The sequence below is a fragment of the Suricata suricatta genome, chromosome 6 (genome assembly GCF_006229205.1).
Source record: "Suricata suricatta isolate VVHF042 chromosome 6, meerkat_22Aug2017_6uvM2_HiC, whole genome shotgun sequence".
In the NCBI taxonomy this organism is placed as follows: domain Eukaryota; kingdom Metazoa; phylum Chordata; class Mammalia; order Carnivora; family Herpestidae; genus Suricata; species Suricata suricatta.
The window spans coordinates 104,278,310-104,295,501 of NC_043705.1; the positions used below are offsets into that span (position 1 = coordinate 104,278,310).

General features: G+C 41.9%; 1 protein-coding gene across 4 annotated transcripts in view; it reads right to left on the minus strand.

Moving 5' to 3' along the window:
- Nucleotides 1-17,192, minus strand: part of GRIA1 (glutamate ionotropic receptor AMPA type subunit 1) — a 296,626-nt gene that overhangs the window by 112,743 nt on the left and 166,691 nt on the right. For all 4 annotated transcript variants that reach the window (XM_029942986.1, XM_029942984.1, XM_029942985.1 and 1 more), the window contains 2 exons: nucleotides 2,685-2,846; nucleotides 236-403 (listed from right to left, as the gene is read on the minus strand). In XM_029942986.1, coding sequence (XP_029798846.1) covers nucleotides 236-403; nucleotides 2,685-2,846 — 330 coding nt within the window. The remainder of the gene's footprint in view (nucleotides 1-235; nucleotides 404-2,684; nucleotides 2,847-17,192) is intronic.

Consider the following 17,192-nt stretch of genomic DNA (forward strand, 5'->3'; position numbering starts at 1 on the left):
ACCACAGCATAATCCCTAGGCAGAAAATACAACTTTTACACTATCAGGAGTTCCATACCATTAAAAAAATTCTACATGAGTTTCCACATATATCAAGAGCCATAAACAATGCAGTGGTTATCCAAACTTCAAGCATGCTCTATCTTTTCTTCTAAATGCCTACATCCCACCTGAAATTGATGCTGTAATCCCCTATGAGGCTCCCATAAGAATGGGCAGTCCCAGCCGGCCTCACCTGCTGCAGAGCTCTCTGGATGTCGATCCCCTGGCCCCAGGGCACCGCAGGGTTAGCCAGGCAGTCCCCAGCATTCCCCCGGCGGGATATATCAATTCTCTGCCTCCGCAGGCTCTGAAAAGCCTCAGCCATCACCTTCACCCCGTCGTAGGTGAGCGCAGAGGTGTACTGGTGGGAGGAATGGAGACAGTTAGGTGTCAGAAAGAGCTGTCAGGGAGACAGGTGGGAGCGCTGTCTGGGAATGTGCTTCCTGGCGATGAGAATGCCTTCAGTGGGGGCTCTGGGAGTGGGGGCAGGGGTGACCCAGGAGGAGCCAGTGCCTGGGATGGGGGCTGCTGCTCCCATCCGCTAGCCAACATTGCCCTCCTGAACTGTGAATTCCGTGTTGCCAGTGTGACTTTCAAAGGGAAGCTGGAATTCTAGATTTTTGTGTGCAGTCTTGCTATGTTAAAATGTTGGTTCAACTGGAAAAAGAATAGATTAAATGCATCACATCTATAGCTCTGATATAGCTCATAGAAAATATGGTTTTCTCTGTTACAGTCACCAAGAGGAACTATTTACTCCACTATCCCTTGTGACAGTAAAAGAAAAAAAATCCAAGAAGGGTAAGCTCTTAATTATTTCTGCATGTGCCTCAAAGTGGCAGGTTTACATTCTGCATACTTTCTCTTTGTGCTTATTCATGATAGCTCTATTTTTCCCCCCTCTTGCCTACAGGGGGGCTTAGGTATTGATAAAACAAAGCAGGATAATGATCCAGGACAGTATTTTCTGGATTTGGAACTCATGCCTGTCTTGTTCATTAATTTGTCCCCAATGCCTGGCTTGTTCTCTGGCATATTTTAAGTTCACACTAGAGAGTTGTAGAATGAATGTATGAGTATTTTTCCAATTTCTAGCTTTGATTCTTTCGCTTAAAAATATAGTACATTTGATTATTTTTATAATCTCCAATCTTTTGAAAGTTGGGTAGGGTATTCATGTATTAATTAACTGGTATGTGCTTTGTTCTTTGCTTTAAAGTACATGTGATTTTGTTTGCTTAAGCTCAGATTGAAAGGAGTCTTCATTTTTTAACGTTTTTAATTTAAATTCTAGTTAACATACAGTGTAATACTAGTTTCAGGTGTAAAATACAATATAGTGATTCAACACTTCGATTCAATACCTGGTGCTCATCATGACAAGTGCACTCCTTAATTCCCCTCACCTATTTCCCCCACCCCCCACCCACCTTCCTTCTGGTAGCCATCAGTTTGTTCTTTCTACTTAAGAGTCTTCTTGGTTACCCTTTCTCTCTCTCTCTCTCTCTCTCTCTGTCCCCCTTTGCTCATTGTTTTGTTTCTTAAGTTCCACATATGAGTGAAATCGTATGGGAAATAAGTTTTCATTTTCAAATTGCTAAATCCGTTTGAACAAGAGTAGAATGAAAAGCATCTCAGCTAAATGGCTTGCCATTCGCAAAGAGAAACTGATTGACTGGCCAGAGAAAGTTGTCAAAGATTCACTGTTTGCTCCAGATAAACAATCTGGCCTCAGAATCTTCAACATGGTGTTCCACATGGCTACTGCCAAGATATTGGGTCTGACGTGGGAAAGAAAAATTACCTGCTATCTTTATTTTAAACCACTATCTAATAGCAAATAAAATAGATTTTGGCTGTAGGATTTAGAGCTTCATGCCTGGGATGTGAGATGGAGATGGTCTGCATATCTGGGAGCTAATGTCTGAGGCAGAGATGTGCTGGATATCGTTTAGTTAGATTTCCTTAATTTTTAGCTGGGAACATGGCTGACCAGATAAAAGGTTAGCTTCCCACACAATTCAAGAAGCTTCCATTCACAAAGAAATGAGTATAAACCTCATCCTTGCCTGGAGCTGTGCAACATGGTGGCCCTGCCCAGAATAGAGACACCATTTTTCAGCTTCCCTGTAGCAAGTTGGGGCTAAGTTTCTAAGATGTGGTCAATAGCATGTGACTGGGTGGTTTGTGTAGCTTCTGAAAAGCATTCTTTAAAAAAAAAAAGCAATTGTGCATTTTATTTTCCTTTTTCCCATCCTGCTGGTTAGAATACTGAAGTAATGCTTGGAGCTTCAGCAGCCATTTGGGGCTATAAGGTAGCAGCCATATGCTGAAGGTAGCAGAACAAGAAGATAGAAAAAGCTTGAGTGTTTGATATAGTGGGGCTGTTATACAAGCCCTGGGTTGCTGACTTCGGAATTTTGTTCATATGAGAGAAAAACAAGATATTTATTTTGTTTAAACCACTGCCATTCTGGATTGTCAAACCTTTGCAGCACATCCTCAATATTAATGTATATATTTTCCTTAGCTTGTTCCTCTTAGAAAACCTTTCCTTTCCTTAAAGGCTAATAATGCCTAGAAATCTGGGGCAGGCAAAGGGGATAGGTTGATCCTTTGCTGCCTGCTGCCCATTTTCTCACCTTAGGTCTCTTCCAGTCCACCCGGGTGTGGTCCCGAGCATCACTGGTCTTCCACTGCTGCATGATTTTGGCTGGGATGGTGTCTGTGTAGTTCACCAGTTGGAAACCTGTCACATTTGCTCCACTCTCCTTGAATTTGTTTAAGTCAATGTCCATGAAACCCTGTGCAGGGAGGAGGGTAAAGATATCAGAACATGACGCCTAGATAAGTCAATTAAATCATGTTATAGGATCACAGGATTTTCCATCTGGTTCCATAAGGTGAAACTTGCTCAATGGAGAGACATTTGTGCCTCCTCTCCTCCTGCAGGTTATCACCAAGTTTGTGCCTAGTTAGCACAGTTAAGAGCACTTGGTCAGAAGCCAGCCATGCCTGGGCTGAAGTGCTGGCCCTGCTATTCACAGCCATTAGTTAAACTGACTTGGACTAAGTTGTCTGATGTTTTCTGGTCCTAATAACTAAGGTAAGGAAGTTAGGGAGAAAAAGCAATGCAATGATGCATGTCAAGTGTATAGTGCAGACTGAGTAATCAACAAATCATGGCAGGATTACTATGATGCCACAGATATGGAACAAAATAGAAACCTAGGAGGGAACTGTCTCCTCTACCACCTGTAGTCCTCACTTTTTTTGAGAGAAGAATCTGAAGTCCATCCAGAGCAAACTCCTATGGGCTTCATAAGGTCTCTACTAAGTCTGCAGAAGAGGGTGGATTCTAATCTGGATTCTGGACATCCTTCACATCTTCACATTCACAAAGGATGCTCTGCCAGGAACAAATCTTTCTTCCCCATTTGGTGAGGTTCATTCAAGTTCAGAAGGCACTCTACTTAAAAAGGAAGCCTGGTATTTGTATAATATATTCCATAGTGCACAGTACTTTCATATCTATGGCCTTACTTCACTTTATGACTTAATAAGGTAGAAATTAGATGACTATTTGCCAGTTTAAGAAACTGAGACAAAGTGGGAGAGTTGATCACAAAGTTATCCAGTGAATCAGTGACAGAGCAGGGAAAAGAACTAAGGTCTTTTGAAGGGCTTGACTCACTCATCTTTCAACAAACACTTTTGAGAACCTCTAGTGGACTATTCCAATAATGAATAAAATATGTTCTCTTATGAAGCTTATATTCTGGGGAGAAAGACCATAAACAAACAAGTAAATATGTAGCATGGTATATACAATGAAGTCATCTGATACTGCCCATGTCTCTTAATTTCTCATCCACTTGATCTAGTTCTTTATCTATTTATTTATTTAAAGTTTATTTATTTTTGAGAGGGCATGAGCGAGGAGGGGCAGCAAGAGAAGAAGAGAGAATCCCAAGCAGGCACCTCGCACTTTCAGCACAGAGTCTGATATGGGGCTCTATCTCAAGAATCGTGAGATCATGACCTGAACCAAAATCAAAAGTCAGAGTCTTAAATGACTGAGCCACCCAGATGCCCCAGTCTAGTTTCTTATTTAAAATACCTAGGCATAAACAACTTCATGACACATAGATACTCCCCCTCCTTTCATGTGCCTCTCAAGTTTTGGTTGTGTATCATCTGTATTTTATAAATAACCCAAGATCAGTTCCATTCAGAGCCTTTGTCCTAGGTACTCTCTGCCTCAAAGCATGATTTCTCTGGCTGGCTCCTTTCCATCTTTAGGATCTCAGCCACCATGCAGTCTCTTCAGAGAGGTATTTCCCGGCCCCTTATCTAAAGATCCAATTCCCACCCTGTGGCAGGCACTATCAGAAGTACACTGCTCAATTCCACTCCCTTTTATATACTGGCATTTCACTCTCTATACTAACTGCAAATATCGATTACTTCACCCCTGTGCAGGTTAAGCCAGATGTGTTGGGGAGTTGACACACCCAGAGCAGCACTCAACCAATGACAGATGGAGAGTTAGTTGATAAGTACTCTAGGACCTTGTCCCCTTTTGGTGGTGGTGGTGGTGTGGGGGGGAATAATCCTGAGGCACATTCTACACCAATGTCTAGAGGTCCCTTAAGGGATTATGTACCTTTATTGGCTGCTATCCTGTCCCTACCCAATGTCTCAGATTTCCTAATTGGCACTCAACCAAACCACTTGTATTTGAATATTGTCTTAAGTCCTGCTTCTAGAAGAAACCAATAAGTCACTCTACCACTCAGTCCAGTCATTTCCTTTTCAGTGTCCTGATGAGGTTTTCAGGAGGGTTTATCACTGTTTGAGGCCATTTCTTTTACTCATATGGTCCCTTGTCTTCCTCCTCCCATTGGAACATAAGCTCCGTGAGCACAGGGACTTTTCTGTTTTTTCACTTGTGTGTCCTAGAGCCTAGCATCTAGAGCAATGCCTGGTTCAGAGTGGGTGCTCAGTCCATATTTTCTGTGTGAATGAATAAAAGCCAGAGACGTCCTCAAGTAAGGATGCTAATTATGCAGGAGAAATAGGATAAGCAGCCAAAAATGCCAGTGGATGGTTTTAGTTGGTTGAAAAGAGAATCTCGGGTTAACTTTTCCCATAGTCACAGTTGATAGACTTCTATAGAGGCCTACTGTTTTGCACAATGTTTCTAGCAAGTTGTTGGTACAGATGGAATCAGAATATATATTTGAAGACATTCAAATCTCACCTAAGAGAAATCCCACACTGGTTAAAAGCTAATGCACAGCTGAAAAATTTCTCTTAATTTTTGGAGAGCTTTAAAAAGAACATCTTGTTCATAAACTAACCATTGAGAGAATGACATGGAAATTATCTGCTGCAGTCCTATTCTGTCACTTGAAAATCTGTAGCCAGCTCCCTGGCAATTTGTATTTACTGCCCCCATCTTGAACATAATGGGGGCCACAGGAAATGGTGGAATTTATTCAAACATAAATGTCACTCAATTTTATCACCAGAATATCTCTGCCTGCAAGGTTACTTACTAGAGTTAAACCTCGGTTATGTACAATCAAACTGATGGGAGCCTCTAAAGAAACTCTGTGTGCTCCACTGGGAAGGAATGCACAAAGGATCATAAAACCAATTTCTATCTGTAATGTTAGGTAAAAGCAACAAAATTAGGGAATAACTTGTAGCCAATGCACATTCATCTAATAGCTGGCATTTTCCCTCCTATGTAAGATCTCATGCTGGAATGGTAATCTGGAATCTCTACAATGTCCATCACTAAGAAATGAGTTTCTTATAGTGACTAGGCTTGATTTCTCTATAATGCAAGAAAATAAACGCTGCCAGTATAGACAGTGGCATTTTTGTTTGTTTAAGATTACTTATTTTGAGAGAGAGAGAGATGGGGGAAAGGCAGAGAGAGAAGGAGAGACAGAGAATCCCAAGCAGACTCCTCACTATCAGTGATGTGGGGCCCAAATTCATGAACTATGAGATCATGACCTGAGCCAAAGTTGGACACTTAAAGGACTGAGTCACCCAGGTGCCCCTAGGTAAGCGTTCTTGACTAAGAAGAGGAAATAAAAGTGTTAACTGTCCACCCACCAGTTAACTGCAAAGTTCAACTCACTCTTTCTATTCCTGGAGCATGCTCATTAAACAAGGTTTAATTAATCATTTTTCTAATTTACTTCATCATTTTATTTAAAAAAAAAGCATGGAGGGGTAACATCTGATATTTAGAATATTTTTCTTTATCTGCTTTATCTGTGCTATTATATACCATGTGTAAGGCTGCATCATTGGTAGTTATATTTTATTAAGGATTTAAACCATGAAGTTGAATTATCACCACTCTGAGCCATTTTGCCTATTTTATAACACGTCCCCAAGAACCGAGTCCATTGATGTGTACACTGTAACTGTAGAATAAAAATGAAATAGATGCACGGGATTCTTCAAGTTCTTTGGTATGAAAACCTGTGTATCCTAACCGCAGACTCCTTCTGCTGTCCGTGCTGAGCTATATCAGCCGCTGCTCTTCACAGAGTGACTCTGCTTCTCATCTAAAGTATGGCTTTGTGACCAGTGAACTCTTGGAGCTGTGATGTCACTCTGCTCCTGTGTGCTGTTTCCATACTTCTGTGGCACTTTACATTGTCCCACATGTGACTGATGAATGGACATGACATGGATGCTCTGCTTATTATCTTCATTCAAGTGCAGATCACCTGGCTGGTGTACTACAGGCTGTTGGGATAGACGTCTTTAACTTGGGGGCACATCAGAATATCTTAGAGAGCTCTTGCAAAAGAGTCATCCCTAAAAATTGTCATTTAGTACCCCTGGTGAGGAATGGACACCTATATTTTTATAAAGCTCTAATGCTAGCAGATCAAAAATCAAGAAAACTTCAAATGATAGCACAACCAGCAAACCCTGAGGACTGGATGTAGGGATTAGTAGGAGATGATTCATCATCATCTTTTAATGGAAAGTCAGGGCTGGAACATAAATTGATCAAGCAAGAAAAAGATACCTAGACCTAGTATGTAGAAATGTAGAGAAAAACCACCAGAATCACCAAACAAAGGTTTAGAAAAAAAGGTTTAAACGAGCTATTTTAAGAAGTATGAGATGGGAGAAAGCAAGCATTTGCTTTTTATTTTATACCCTTCTATAATATACACACACACACAGACATATACTTTGTGACTATGGTTCCTTTTTATCTTATTAAAAAATATACCTCTTCAGATAATTCTCCTTGATGATTAGAAGTCCTCTGTTAGTCCCTGGAAAGCAGGGAGAGGGAATGGCAGTGTCAGAACAGGGAAGATAAACTGTTGTATTTATTGAATCTTTGTTATGATCTGTTAAGGGAGCCCTGCTTAATTTGTTATCTCCTGGTCTGGAAATAAAGAATGCTGGCACTGTTAAATGCTCTACTGAAACATAGCTTCAAAGGAATTGCTCATAAGAATAACAAAAATGGCAATAATGGCCAAGGTTCCATTTCATATGAATTGTATAACTTCATCTCAACAACCTTCTGAGAATGACGAGCTCACTGTCATTTAAAAATGAAAAATGAAATAATTAGTCAACAGGCACCCCTAGAATAATTTTAAAATTTCCCAAGTTCTTATCCTGAGCCAGGCATTCTGTTAAATGCTTTATATAGATAATCTTATTTTATCCCTCAAACAACCCTGAGAGGTGAACACGCACAGGAGGCACCAGATGCTTATTTGCATAAATGAGTTGAGTGAGTATCCATCCCAATTTATGTTGAGAAGCTGTGGTCCAGAGATTTCTAGAAACTCCCCTGAGATCACACAGCAAGCAACCGTTCAAACAATGGTCCACCCATAAAGTCTGTCTTCTTTATTGGTATGTTGCATTACCTTGCCGGTGGAAGAACACGTGAGGTGGGCTTTAGGATGGTGTTTAGAGAATGTCCCAAAGAGGGGTAAAGAACCTCAGATGACACAGTGAATAGCCCTGATAAGTGACCCACCCTGCCAAAGACAGGTTTTCCAGTACAGCTTTCTGTCATGAAGGAATATTTGTGGGAGAACACCCTAGGTGTCTTGCCTTGACACCAACCTCTGAAGGTTGGTTAGATGTCTCCCACGCCCCTGATTTATCTAAAGTCTATTAGTGCCCACCTACCCCACATCCATACCAGGGGTCGGCAAATATTTTCTGTAAAGGGCCAGATTGTGAATATTTTTGTCTTTGCAGGCCATATGGTTTCTGCTGTAATTATTCAAGTCTGCCATTATAGCACGAAAGCAGCCATAGACAATAGTAAATGAATGAGCATGGCTGTGTCCCAACAGAATGTATTCATGGACACTGAAATTTGAATTTCATATAATTTTCACAAGTCATGAAATAGCATTCTTTTAATTTTTTCCAATAATTTAAAAATGTAAAAAAGCATTCTTTGCTCATGAGCCAAACCAAATGAGGTGACAATTGGATCTGACCCACAGACCGCAGTTTCCTGATGTCTGAAGCAAAGAGGCCGGTGATGAGACTGAACCCCCATTGTACAGATGGGGAAAGTGAGATGGGGGGGCATGAGTGGACTAAGGCTCTATGGCTGGTTAGGGGATTAGCTGGGGTTGGGATCTGACTTTCTTATATGTCATTGTAGAAGCAATATGATGCTGCCCAGCTGTTGGAACAGATTGGGAGTAAAAGTGCTCAATTAAGTAAAGTAGCTAACTCAGGCGTTCCTTCTATCTTATGTCAATTATAATTTTCAAAGGATTAGAAGGAAAAGGCATTTCAAATAATTATGATATCCTAAAGAGATGTTTAACACTATAACTACATTGGATATGCTTTCGTGTAACTGTGAAGATTTAGAAAACGCTTTAAGGATCATGAAGAGGCTCTGGGCTATCATTATGACTATTAATTATCACATGTGGCTGGAAACAAAAGAACCGATTATGTGGCTTACTGGTTATTTAACCTCTCTGAGGCTCAGTTCTCCAGTATTCAAAATGTAGATATAATAGCACCTACAGTGCAGAATTGTTGTAAGATTTAAAAGAATACATTGAAGCCCTTAGAACTGTGTCTGGCACATAGTAAGTGCTTAATGAACTTAGCTGTTATCATCACCACATTCACCATCATCATTATCACAGCCTCAAAAGACGTTAGGTGTTGTTAGAACTGCTTCAAAGCTGGGCAGTGGGCCAGGCAAGACTCCTGAGAGAACAGGAGGCAGGTGTATAGGATCGCTGCTGTTGGAGGATGAAAAGCTGTCTCTTCAAAGCCAGATTTCCTTTTTCTCTGGGATTCTTTCAAGGGGTCACATGCAGGCTGCTCAGCCCTCATCATCCTGCTTGTGTAGACACCACACCCATCAGAAGGAAGAGGGAGCATCCAGCATTGTTAAAGGGGTCAGCAAGAAGGTTTATTAAACAAACCCTTGGACACTGGTGGAAGGGGCTGCATCGTCTCACCCGCCTTGAGATCTAGAAGAGGGAGCATTAGAATAAATCAAAGAACTCGTACTTTATACTCAGAAGGGCACAAGCTGAACATGCCAAGTTTCCCCCACTTGTCAGATAGACTCTTAGATGACAGCTCCGGAGAGAGGATGGTTATAGGCAAGTGCAGTTTGAAAAGTCTTGTTACACTAGAAATGCCTGAAAAGTGGGGATAATCAACCTGAAAAATAATGGAAAACTGAGAGGGTCAGTGGAGGGTGTACTGAGATCTCAGAAGGGCTGTCATGAGGAAGAGGTGGAGGATTTGTCCTCTGAGGCTCTGGAAGGCAAGCTAGTACCTATGAATGGGCAGAAGTCATGGCAGGCAGATTTCAGCTAAACTACAATGACAACTGCCATAGTGCCTGGATGTATTCAGCCTACGATGTATGGGGGCACCATGCTAAGGGCTCCATTTGTATTATCTCATTTAATCCTCATAACAACCCTGTGAAGCAAGTACTATTATCATTCCCATCCTGCAAGTCAGGAAACGGGCTTAAATGAAAGGAGTAGCATCTGCCCAATGTAACGCAGCTAGTAAGGGGCGGAGACCACAGACACAGCAAGTGACAAGACTTGTGGTTTGTTTTCCAAGCACTGTACATTCAGCCTCCTAACTACTAGTCCTGTCACTCTGACTTATTCACCTCCAGTGCTGCAAGGAAGCAGCTGGAATGGCCTATCTCTTTACTTTAGGAAGGAATTAGGTTTCCAGGAGACCAGGACGTTTGCCTCCAGCTCTTTTAATAAGCACTGCTACTTGGAACGTGAAATGCATCTCTTATTTCTCTCTCTCTGAGGTTTGTCCTGTCTCTCTATGTGAGATTGCAGTCCTCCTCACCTGCCATAAGAGACGGTAGGGCTCCCAGGGGGCAAGGTCGCTACTGTATCCACAAACAGCCCCTGGAGCATGCGGACTGCCTGATTCACACTGAGGAATCAAGGAAGAGAGAGCAAATGTCTTAATTCACTGTTTTCATGATTCTTACATGTTTCCATCCTGACACCTCTCCGCTTTTGTCCTCTGGACCAAAGAGGGCTTTTTATGGACTTTCCATGTAGTATATATATTTATTCTGAACTAGGTCATAAATAAGGAAGGCGGTTTCAGGGGCAACCACATAAATTGTGTCCTGTCTTTGAACCCCAGGAACTGCTTACCCTTGGGCAATGGTCTCAACCTCTCCCAGCAGTAGTTTACTGATCTGCAATAGAAAGCCATTGTCTAAACCAATGGTTATTCAAATTGTGTTCCCAGGTTGCTAGTTTCAACCTGTTGGCCTAGGGGGAAGGCCAGGGAGAATGGGGTCCTATATCTCCACCTTCCCTCTACCACCAAAGCAGCTGTGTTTTTATCTGTTTTACATGCTGGGGTTCTTCCCAAGATTCCATTTGAAAATAGAGCTTTTAACTAAAAAGTTTGAAAACTTCTGAGCCAGTTGATTTCTCTTAAGGGCTTAAGTTGATTTTTCTTTTAAGGGCTCTTCTGGCTTTGATCTCTAATTCTGTGATCACATAGGTGTGTGCACATGAATATGGATATATGTGAAGTCATAGAATATTCCTGAGCTGAAGACTCAGTTGTGTCCTCAAATCACCATGTCTCTGCATAAGGGCCTAAACATTTTCCTATTTCACTCACTTTCACCAACTGAAACTTTAATGTCTCCTCACCCTATATAATCCCTAGAAACATGTGAGCTTATTTGGTTCTTGCAATGTCAATAAGACTTGGTGTTGTGCTCAAATAAGCTAAAACGCTATCTGTATTGGAAAAACAAACAAACCAAACCAAGCACTAGTGTCAACTGATACAAGTGCACTTGAAACCAAGGAGGCAGGGACCCGGATGTTTGGAAATCTGCCAACACACAGGCAGACCGATTTCCCATGCAGGTGTCCATAGTTGACAAAGCATTGACAAAGTCAGGGCCTCCCAGCCCACCTTCTCTCAGTCCAGGAGTTTAGGATAAAATGCTGCCATTTTGTGGCAGAAGGTCAGGGGCACCCAGACTGGGCTGTTGATGTGGGTGATGCAGTGCATCCTCAGGCCTGGTACTCATTAGTTTGCCAGAGCGTCCCTTTATCTTCATGGTGTTCTAGCTGGCTGCAGTCAGAGGTGACAGCTGGCCAGGGCTACTTCAGAACAAGGGCTACAGGTCAATTCAAAATTCAGCTTATTGTGGGGCCTGGAGTTCTTGGCAGACTTGAAACCTACATCTTCCTTTTACATTGATCAAAGCCTTCCCGTCCAGGGACGATCCAGCGAAGACTACAGAAATTCCACTTTTTGACAAAATGCCATCTGAAGCATTTATAAGGTCTCAATACATTAAGTATCTATTGAATTCTTGGTGAAAAATAAATGAAAGTCCAAACATATGATAAATTTGAAATGTACTGGGAATGGGGAAAGGAATATTCTAGTTTAGTTACTCATTCATGTTCTCATTCATCTGTGAGTACTTGATGTTGCAAAGCACATACGAGACAAGGGTGTAGCAGAAAATCACAGGTGTAATCCTTGCTTTCAGGTTACTTAAGGGTTAGTGAGAAAGGCCAATATTACCCAAATAATTGTAGAGCAAAATAAATGAAGCAAAGTCTGACCTAGGAATTCAGGAAGCCTGAAAGAGGAGGCTTTGGTTGCATGAAAAGTGCAGGTAATAACCCTCTAAGGAGAAAATATGCATGATCTGAGGTTCAGATTCACAGGAATAAGGGCAGTGAATCAAAGGAAACACATGTCCCACATCAGCCTGGATTCAAATCTCAGTTCTTTTATCTCCTAGCTTTGCGACTTCAGGCAAGCTACTTCACCTTTCTGTGCCTCAATATCCTTCACTGCAAAATAAGGATTACTGTAATATCTATATTCAGTAATAATATCTATGTTATATAGATATCTATATAGAATATCTACATAGAATATCCATATTATATAGATATCTACATATAGTATCTCATTATAATATCTATATTATATGACTGTGGTGAGGATTAACTACATTAATACACATTAAATTTTTAGAGTTATGTCTGGCATAGTAAATATTCACCTAGAGCCCCGTAACTCCTATGTCTCCATGTTCCTTCCATTATATTCTCTGCTTTTCTGTCTTAAAAAGTGGGACAAGTAAGAAGGGCTGAACCCTTCTAGTTATACATTATTTTAATCTCCTGCCAAAGTTGGTGTTGAGGCATCTGTCCCTTCTGCTTATAGGCTGGTGGTGGCAAGGGGGTTCCATGCTCTGAGAGAGTGGTTGCAGATGCTGTCTTGTGTATCTGGAATAGTCTGTTAACTCAGCATAGAAAGGGATATTTCAAATCAGCCAAGGTATGTGTGGTTTTGTAAAAGGAAAGGCTGTAAACACTAAGGGCTTGAGATTAATTAAACAGTGTTTCCCTTATGATGAAGGAAGCCCATATGGCCTGGGAACTTTGTTTTGATATCTCTGGACTGCAGAGAGGGGCAGGAAAGCTAGCACCATAATTTACACATCTGCAAAGGTCCTCTTGAAGGGTCTTTTAGAAAACACTGTACCAAATCTTCAATAAATTGAGACCCTCAAAAAATATATATTTTGCAAATGATAATGGGTCAGTGCCAGAGTTGGGATGAGAATTCAGGTTTCTGCTCTCATTGTTCTAAAACCTGACATAAAGTAGCTCATTTTATCTTTATCTTGTGAAATATGCATTCATATTCTCACCTACAGATGAGGAAACTGAGAAACAGAGAGGCAAAGGGACTTGCTCAAGATCACAGAGCTAGCAGTGGGTGAGCCCAAATTCAAACCCAGTTTCAGGGGGAAAGGAATTTATTTCTCAGTTTTGCTCAATCATAATACCAGGCCTAAGAGTTACAAAGGTTTCCCTGATTTGGGAAGTGTGGCCCAGTGGAGAACTAACCTAATCTTTAGAATTCGAGAGATCTGAATTCAAATTCTAGCATTAGACACATAACCTCGGAAAAGTTTCTTCAGCAACTTGAGCCAATTTTTTTCTCACTCATAAAGTGGGATTATAATCTTACCTTTCTTGGAGGGACATGGAAAGTCTCAACAGTCTTTAGAGTGGATTATTCTAGACCATGAGATATGAGTGTGAAGAGTAACAGACTAGGCCTTGAGTGATGGGATGCTTGGACCACTAGCATATGAGTATCCTTTGGGATCTGGGATTTGGCTTCCTACCCACCTACTTCCTCTTTGCTTCCAGAGGCCTCTGCAATGTCAGCTGTGATGATCATAAAGTAACCCTGTGTTCTTACTGTTACAAGAGAGCGAGGTGAAAGTAGCCAGAGGGAGGGAAGCCTGTGCGGAAGAGAGATGGGGAAGGTACAGAAGGTCCCATCAGTGAAGAGAGACTCTTGACAGGGTCTCAGGGAGGCAGGAGAGAATGCTTCTGAGTCTCTTTCTTGGTCTCCATGTTTCTGACTGTTTCTTTTTCTTACACGCGCACACACACACACGTACACCGTGGAAACTGAGAGGCCACAGTGGGTGAATGAAGCATAAAGAACAGAGCAAATGATTGCTCCAAATCCCAGCCCAGCTCTGCTTTTTAACTTCTCCGTGACTTCAAATAGGTCATTTCCCTTCTCTGGGTCTTAAGTGAGATGAGCATCTAGGGACCCTTCAGTCCTAGCTCTCTTGGACTCTTCAAACTAGGGTAAAGGCATGCTCTTCACAGGACCACTGGCTACATGGATCTACCACCTTCCTTCCCAGGCACCCAACAGCCTGCAGAAGCCTCTGTAGCCTCTGACTGCCATGCTCTGGCAGCTCAGGTAGCCATTCACGGGGCTTGCATTACTATCCTGCATTGTGGTGTTCTCATGCATTCTTCAGAACTTTTGCTTCATGTGCCAGTCAAGGTGGAAGGCAAGGCCTTGTTGCTTCCAGGACAAAAGTCAAGCTGCCTGATTCCTCTTATATGAGCAGCTTCTCATATGAGCCCAGCACAGTGCCAGGCTCAAGGACATGCTTGGTCCACATTTGATGATCACTTGGTTGCCTGTCAGAAGCATGGACTGTGACAAGGTGCTGAGGGAACAGAGAGGTGTCTAAGCTGGAGGAGCAAACACAAAGATCAAGCAGGGTAGGCTCCGGAGCACATGAAGGCTGCTTTATGGAAGGGCAGCAGACATGTTCTGCAGGGCTTCTAAGAGACCAGCTGGTGCCAGAAGTGCTGAGAGGGAGGCATAGGGCAGACTGGGCTCCCTTCAGGGAAGGTGGTAGAAACTTCAGAGCCTTTTGCGAAGAGAAAGGGCTGCCTCAGGGCAGAGAGTTTCCCATCACTGGGTACTATTCAAGCAGGAACCAGATGGATGGGCTTCTGTGAGCAATGTTGTAGAGGAGATTCTGGCCCTTTATGGGAAGTGGATAAAAAGCCCTCTTAGGCCCAACTTTAGCTACTCATTTGCATATTCATAACTATGTTCAGATTCCCTTCTCTGCTTCTTTTAGCATTTTGCATTCAAGGATTTTGCCTGTAACTGCATGTGATGTGTGGGTACAAACATTGTTTATTTCCTGAGCAGTATTTCATTTCACTCATTCATTCATTTGGTCACTTTTTAAAGAATACCTATTATATGCAGCTCACTTTACCCAGCACTGGGAATTCATCAGTGAACAGGGCAGACATATTCCTTTTTCCAGGAACTTAAAGACAAGCAGGAAGACCCTTACAACTATGAGACAGTTGTGGATGAGGTTTAGTCTGGGAGAGGGTTGAGGCCTCTCAAAGATAGTCCATTGTCCCCATATAGTGAATGTCCTTTTCTCTCCAATATTGACAATGGTAATGATGGTGATGATGATGGTTATAGTAGTAATTACTAATATTTACTGAGTGCATATTTGGTCTATATATTACTGTACACACTTTATAAAATATTGTATTGCTTAATTGTCATAATACCAATGAGTAGGTAAAGGTAGACAATATCACATTATTCCCTCTTTTACAGATGAGGCAAGATGAGGAAAGTTCAGAAAGTTTAGGTGACATGACTAATGTTACACAGCTAATAAATATAAAGCCAGAATTTAAACCTAGGTCTGTTTGACCTCAAACCGCCCTTCCCAACCACGGTACCACCTGCCTAGACAGAGGCTCTGGAAACCAAATGTGACTGGGTGTGACACTGAGATGTGGCAGGGAGAGAGGTAACAGGGAAGGTGTGCAAGGCTGGCTGTCCAGAAAGCCTAGTTAGAGTCCTCAGCATAGTAGAACAGGGAGATTAGAAAACAGTTTCTTCCCAGGACTGATAGCAGCACAGAGCTGGGAACTTGGATTAACTGTCCCATGGACCAAAACTCCCAACTCTTAGGAGTTAATGTGCAATCACATGGAGGGAATGATTGGCTGTTCTGATCCCCAAATATGCCAATAAGACCTGGGATGACCTGACCTCACTGTCTCTCCCTCAGCTTCCTTATGTACTAGAAATTAGAATTAAAGTGAAATTCCATCAGCATATAATTAACAAGGCAGCCAACAGGAGTTTGAGAGCCTGAGTCTGACTTCTAGGTCTCTTGTAGGCAAGACTTAAACTCAAGGCCTTGTATCAAGAACCTCCACCCCCACCCTTGCTCCTTCCTCTAACTTCCCACACTCAGCAGTCACCCTGCATGGTGCTAGACACATACACTTCAGAGTTCTTTGGTCTTGGAGGGGAAGCCCAGCTCCATCACTTTATAAACTTTGTGACTTTGAAAAATTCACTGCTCTTTCTGAACCTCAGTTTCTTCATCTGAAAGATAGGGATCATATTACCAAGGACCATGGTAAGGGGTTAGGAGATAACACATTGAAGAATTTCTCATAGTGCCTGGAATGCAACAATGATTCGATGAATTATATCAGTTATTGCTATTCACTAGGGGCTTTAGGAATTCTGGGTCAGTGGCTCCCAGAGACTTGGCATCAGGTTAGCCTGGTTGTCCTATTTTTATTTCCATCTTATTAAGTTTTTGTCAGATTTCTGAGAGCCAGACTCCATTTACTATGTACCTGCCTTCCTCCTCTGCAGCTCAGTCACATACATTTCTGAGCCTCAGTTCCCACATCTGTAAAATAGGGATGATAAATTCTACCTTGCTTACTTTAGAGGAGTATGGTGACATTCAAAAGCCAGTGGTGTGATTCATAAGAAAATTTCACATAAAGTTTAACAGGTAGTGAACAGGCATTGCTGTTGCTGTTATTAACTCCCAAGGAGGTACATATGGTCCATATCGAAAGAGAATAAACACCTTCAGTGTTTCTCAAACTGGAGTCTGCTGGACCCTTTTTAAATTCTCAGAGGTGTTGTAGTTCTCCACAAACATTTTAAAATGTGCTTTTTTTTTTCAGTGAAACTCTAATCATCAATATTAATTATCTGGTAATTTGTCCCATGTTGTGAGTACTCATTTTTATAATTTCAGTGACACCAAAACACTTAAGCATTTGTTCAATGTTTCCCAAACTGGCTCTGCAGATGCATCACAGGGGTCCACAGGCCCTCTGTTTTGAGAAATGCTATTTGGCCTAAGATATGTTGCTGATGTGTCACAAAGACAAAAGCTGTAACTCAGGAGGGCCCTGACAGGT